This window comes from Odontomachus brunneus, unplaced genomic scaffold (assembly GCF_010583005.1).
Source record: "Odontomachus brunneus isolate Ranch 3 - 2012 unplaced genomic scaffold, Obru_v1 Obru_scaffold_065, whole genome shotgun sequence".
NCBI lineage: Eukaryota > Metazoa > Arthropoda > Insecta > Hymenoptera > Formicidae > Odontomachus > Odontomachus brunneus.
In genome coordinates, this window is record NW_022639515.1 from 412971 (window position 1) to 419394 (window position 6424).

A 6424-nucleotide genomic window follows, 5' to 3' on the forward strand; every position below is an offset into this window, starting at 1 on the left:
GAGAGAGAGAGAGAGAGAGAGAGAGAGAGAGAGAGAGAGAGAGAGAGAGAGAGAGAGAGAAGGAGAGGGAGGAGGAGAAGAGACAGATAATACCGAATATTCGCACGGAATACTGCTCTACGCTATTCTGATTATAATAAGACAAAGTGCGTAGCAGATCAGAGTCTTGACTTCCACGGTCCCACATCAATTTCAAATTACAAATACTTCTGAGACGCGGAACTGTCACACCTTGCCTCCGTCATTCCCGTATCCTCGTGCGCGATCAATGAAAGAAATCTCACAACAAGCGACCACCGGAACAATTCTCCGCAACCGCGTATAAATCATACGCGTTCCTCCAAGTGTGACACGACGGAGAAGCGTGTCTCAGTGCGCAGTTTTTATCTTGACTTCGGACAACGCGGATTTCTGGGTGAAGCCGCGAGAATGTACAAGATACGTCGGACTCACGAGAGATCGTTGTCGCGGCGAGTCGGTTCCATTCTCCGTGATGACAGGGAAGATACGATGGTCCGGATGTTGATGCTGTTGCTGCGACTGCAGGAGGTAGTTGTGACGACGGTAGTGGTGTTGGTGGCCGACCAGAGTGTTGGTCGCGGTAGTAGCTCGCATATAATGTGGTGAGACTCGTTCGCCGCGCACGCGCAAGCTGGCAGAACGATGCAGGGCTGTCGGCGACGGCCTTGGTATACGGGAATCCGACGAAGACGGTGTCGAGGAGGTAGCGGCTGCTCGTAAGAGATTCTAGTTAATAATGTATAAGCGGCAGAAAGAACGAAGGTGGGAACGAAAAAATCAATGATGATCAAGCGAGAGACAGATCGGTCGATCTTCGGAGATCAGGCTGAAACTGAAGAGCTCGACGATACTTTGACACACTTTTCGAGCAACTTTGCGGAAACTGGAGAGATAGTCTCTTTAATCGCGAGATAGATAAGTTTTCTTGGGACATTTGATTAAGATTGGATTGGATTGCCGTCACGATGAAATCTTCAGTTGCAACCTAGCGCGTTTTTCGAGGTACGTATCGATTAGATATCTTTGAATTTCGGACTTCTATTCATCAGACAACTTCGACAATCCATTGAAAAAAAGCACCAGGTAATTTACATGACACGTTTAACGTCGTAAGGACTTTGTTAATGTCGTGGGAGACTACACGAAGAGAGAAATTGTGTTACATCTCCTTAATCAAATTCCATTATCGATATGTCTGTAAACGTGTCTGCAAACATGTCTGTAAACGTGTTTTCTGAGATATCAAATGCGTATAATCAATTTTCTCTCGAGATGCTTTAACCTTAAGTGCTTCTCATTGTCCAAATTATTTATCAAAGCTCCGTAAAAGCGTTAGATATAATATTGTTCTTTGAATAATAATACTGAATAATAAAATATTATATTGGGTGAGTCAAAAAATTCGGTTCGATTCTGTAGCTCCTCGATGGCCACCTTCTATGATGAAGATATATATAAATGCTGTTAGAATATTGACAAAGAATTATAGATAACTACAGCTGTTACTTGATTGATGAATAATTTGTTCTTATTGAATACAACAAAGTTAAATTTAATCCAAAAGTTAAATCAAGCTTTTCAACTGATTCAATACAAATATACAGAATAATAATAAAACTGATGTGTTTCGCAAAAATCATATTAGAGAGTTGATATACTACTCCGAATAATAAAAGAATCAGATTCTTTTGGACGGTTCTCTAATTAACTTAATGGTAATTAATACAGAAAAATATGTAGTTTATATATCCGCAGATCTATTATAAGTTTATAATAAGCATCAAATTTATTCAAAACATATTCTGAATTCTAGTAAGTTTAACATTCAATCAAAGAATTTATTAAAATAAAAATTCGATAAAGTTTTATGGCATTTTTGTAAAGAAAATAAATTTTTCTCCCGCGAGAGTACGTGATAATGAGCTTCTATAAAATTTGTTATAACAAGAAAATTTGTTAAAACAAGAAAATATTCTTTGTTAATGATAATCATTAAGCATTATTCTTCTTAGCAGTAGGATGATATTTTTTGCGTATATCAATTACAATGGCTAAAATATCGTGTCAATTAAATAAATATATTACATTAGTGCAAAAGTGTAAAAGTTTGTCGTGTTTGTCAAATAAAATAGAAAATAAAATTATTTCATTTCGAAGCATTTTTAATTCTTTACGAATAAAATGAGTAACATTAACTCGATATTTTTCTGGACATCTAACGAGGATTTCCTACTTTCCTTTTGATACTAAAACTTCTTCTAGGGAATTTTAATAGAAAAATGACAAATCTTTAACACTAATCTAATATTATATAGAGTTATGAGAAGCACTCTGAAACGAAGATATCCAGATAATGTTGACGCTTGAAGTCGCGGTTCTTTAATTATTCGGAGCGGTGCACACTTTTCTTTTCAACAATCACAATCACATAATTAGTTTGTAGAGGAAATCTTTGTGAACAGTTTTGACTTACATAGAGGACAGTTTTGACTTACTTTCAGGTGTTGTAGTGTTCGACACGTAGGTAGGACTGGCAGTGGCAGTGACACTGACTGGACTGACAGGACTGACTGGACTGACAGGACACATTGTCGTTGGCGTGGGAGGCGTCGACATGGAGACAACGAAAGGAGCTGAATCGACCGACAGTCCCAAAAATGGAGAATGCAGAGAGCTTTCGCTTTCGTAATGAGCCATATTGTTTATCCAGTTCATCTTAACGCACGATAACTAATACCTGTAAGATAAAAAGGTATCATATTAGACAAATAAAAACGTTCGTCCACCGAAATATTTAAATGATTGTCGGCGGTTTTGTCTGATCTGAGATAACATTGCCCTCAATTAAGAGCGTCAGCACATAAAGCGTCGTTCACTTGCAAAAATTGTGAAAAGACAAAACAAGTTTCAGAGATCGGAACACAATGACAATTTGCAATCTGAAATTTCAACACGAAGTAATCAAAACTCGACACGAAAGGTTTGTTTTTTATCGCGAAACTAGTTTTTTGTAGCGAAACACTTACGTAACTATAAAAGAAATAGTTATACAGTTGAGACTTGATAGAAGAAAGACGACAGGAAAACTAGTGCAAGTTGGTGCAAGTAGTTTAGTCATTCAGCAAAGCAAGTCTAAGATACGTCGTTTAAACGGTATTCTTTCTATACAAATGACTCGATTTCGCGACTCATTGTGTATCTGTAGCTGCACAATCGGTTGCATATTGTAAGGTACTTAAACCAGGATTCGTTTGACGGCTGAAAGACGTAAATGTGCCGGTTATTCAGCGTTATCCAACGGCGGATCCTTTCTATTGACACGACTGTGCATTCAATCCTCGCAAAGAGGCGAAAAAAGAGACTGCGCTTTAAGCCCATGAAGTGCAACAAAACGATTCGTATTCATTACCGACGCGGAACCTGACGCCTCACCGAGTCTGTGTTCGAATTCTATTGGTACGATGCGTCTTGTTATTATTCGTAATATTCGGCAATTTCGCCCGCTGCTGAAGACAGTGTCTCTCGCGCCATAAATTTACGTTCACTGGAGTATCATTTTACAAGCGCTCCGATATTTACAATTTCATTGATGGAATGGAAACATTTAGACGCGTTATCGTTGCTATTATAGCGTTATCATATCGAAAACGCGGCACGCACATTTCCTAGCGTACAAAGACTACATCGGCTCCTGCGACACAACGTTGCCCTCATCCCGGCTTGCTTTTCAGAAATCCCCCTTCCTGAAACGAACAATTCATCCCTCGGCAAACTGACAGGGGAAGTATCGCCCGAGGTCGAGGACATATCGATTGAACGAAGCGTTGCCGTACGCTGAACCTGACTCGGCTTACCTATCGAACACATTCTTTCGTTTCGTATTCTCCGTAAATTCGGCCGAGTGTTTCGAGCGACTTTGTCTTCTCCCGAGACGCGTTAATTCGAACGATCTAAGCTGTCTAAACTATTATATTGTCCAAGTATTTAAATGATATAATAGGTATCTAAATTATTATAATGCGAAGTTAAGTAAGCTTAGATAATATAAAATATAAACTATTGTATATTATAAGCGCACTAGTTAATGTCTAACTATTTTCTAAACTATTTTCTAGATATTAGTTATTGTCTGACTGTTATTTAAGTTATTATCTAAGTGCAGAATACAGAGTGAAATATATTGCAATTCATCACGCTGTAAACAAATTGGCAGAATTTTTGTAAATATACATAGAAAAATATCATTCTACTACTAAGAAAATCGATTATTCGGTTTACTTTCTTTTCTTTAAACAATGGTTTTCTTCAACAAAGAATATTTTCTTCTTTTGATAGTTTTAATATGCCAAGTTTTAGAAAAGCTCATTATCACATACTTAAAAGAAGAATTCTTTCTGTTTACGAAAATATCAAATTTTATCGAACAAAAAGTTTATTTCATTCCATTCCGTATTCGAAGCAAACTGAATTTTTGTTCTAATTTAATATTCTTCATTGAAATGCTAAATTTACTAGGATTCAGAATATTTTTGGAATGAATTTGATATTTATAATGAACTATCATGATAGATTTGTGGATATATAAATTTATAAAATATTTGCAACAAGTAACATTTACTCAGTAGTACGTATTCTTCTGTGTATAGAAATCACATATATATAACGTAATCGTAGCGAGCTGACATAAACAAGTTAACCGAATGCTTTCCATTGTAGACACACGCTCGTAAATAGACATTCGAATTACAGAGATCCTGCTACAGTGAAATCGCTCTGTTACACGAGGGATGAACGCGACTCTCGCGAATAACAGCGATGCGCGACTATGAATCGCCATTTTTTCACGAATACCCACTATCGACGCGACCTCGGCTAATTCATATAATCAGTGAGTGCATTAAGCATGCCACGCGATAGTTAACTTCGCGTGTGTTTCGTCCTTGCACGCGGAAGCCGAATACGAGACCGTAATTTCGCGACGCAAGTTTGCCGGTTTTGCGAAAAGTGACGTCAAGGCAATCGTGAAAAAAACCGCAAACGCGATTGCTTAACTTCGATTCTTTCTTTCGAAAACGTCCACGCGAAAACTTCACGCGGGAATTCTCGTCGAACAAGTTTATTTTAGAGCGGTTGAAAATAACGAGCACCTCCCTCGCGGGTGGAAGATTTTCAGAGTCCACTTTTTCCTATTTTTAGTGAAAGCTATGCGAAACGAATTTCAGTGTAGAAGCGTGAACGCGAGTTATGTAAAGCTCGAGCACGATTTCAACAGCTGTTGCGAAAGCGACGCGAAAACGCGGAATCGCGTTGAATTCGTTGACTCCGCGCGATATATCTCGGACAACTTCGAGATAGTCGAAATAAAGTGAAGGGCGCGAAGTGAGACGGTGTCTTATCGAAATAAAGTAATCGATCAGCTCGCGTTCTATTTCAAGGATACGGCTGCGGCATTATGCAGCGTTTACTCGTCGGCCAACGGCGCGATTTTACGCCAATCGTTGGTAAAGGCGATCCGATAACGCGCTCATAAATAACTCCGCGCGGGAAAGGTATTTGTTTTGAGGCCTCCTCGGTCTCCTCGCCGCGAAACTTCCGATTTATGACGTCAGAAGCAAGAAAATGCACGCTAAAAATTCTTGCAAAATATACGTCGAAATAGGAAAAGATGTGTCCATCAAACGACACTTGCAGTCGATCGAGCAAATTTGCAAAATAATTCGGGCACTTTCCTTTTGTTCGAACAATCGACAAATAACTGTAAAATTACTATTACATTCCTTCCTTTTTAGCCTACCTTCTCTCACGATTTTGTCTCGTTTATTTTACGGCTCTGCTCGATCGATTGCAAGTATCATTTTGTAAACATCATTTTATTTCAACGTATCTTGCGAGAATTTTTAACGCGTATTTTTTCGCTTCTGATGTGATAAATCAAGATGACTGCGGCGGGAGATCAGAAGCCTACATGTGCGCATGATATACTATCTTTCATCTGTATTGCTCCTTTACGCCTTTAGCCGGAAGTACAATAACACGCGACTGTAATAATCCGTTTGCTCGGGGGAAACTCACGCTGAATGGATTATTGCGCTGAATTATCTAAACCGTACGTAAGAGTATGTAGCCGAAGTATCGCGTTCGCGCAAATATTTTCATTAAAGGTGAAGACCAAATATGCAATACAAGAAAAAGAGAGAGGTATTTGACATTTTAAATACCCGTTGGCGAATAAGCATCTAATTGACTGCTGAAAATTTGGATATTTTATGTGCTGAAGTGAGGTGATGTATCCAATACTAACAGGCGGAACATGAATAATTTCTCCATAATGCGCAACATGTGTACAAGTAATCAATACTGATGTTAATCGATCATAAGATTTTATTTCGGACGGATAACCGCG

At 38.6% G+C, this 6424-nt stretch overlaps 1 protein-coding gene across 4 annotated transcripts in view; it reads right to left on the minus strand.

Moving 5' to 3' along the window:
• Nucleotides 1-6424, minus strand: part of LOC116846501 — a 15584-nt gene that overhangs the window by 7974 nt on the left and 1186 nt on the right. For all 4 annotated transcript variants that reach the window (XM_032820428.1, XM_032820424.1, XM_032820426.1 and 1 more), the window contains exons 2-3: nt 2517-2758; nt 454-731 (exon numbers count right to left, since the gene is read on the minus strand). In XM_032820428.1, the coding sequence (XP_032676319.1) occupies nt 454-731; nt 2517-2736 (498 nt within the window). In that variant the 5' untranslated portion in view covers nt 2737-2758. The remainder of the gene's footprint in view (nt 1-453; nt 732-2516; nt 2759-6424) is intronic.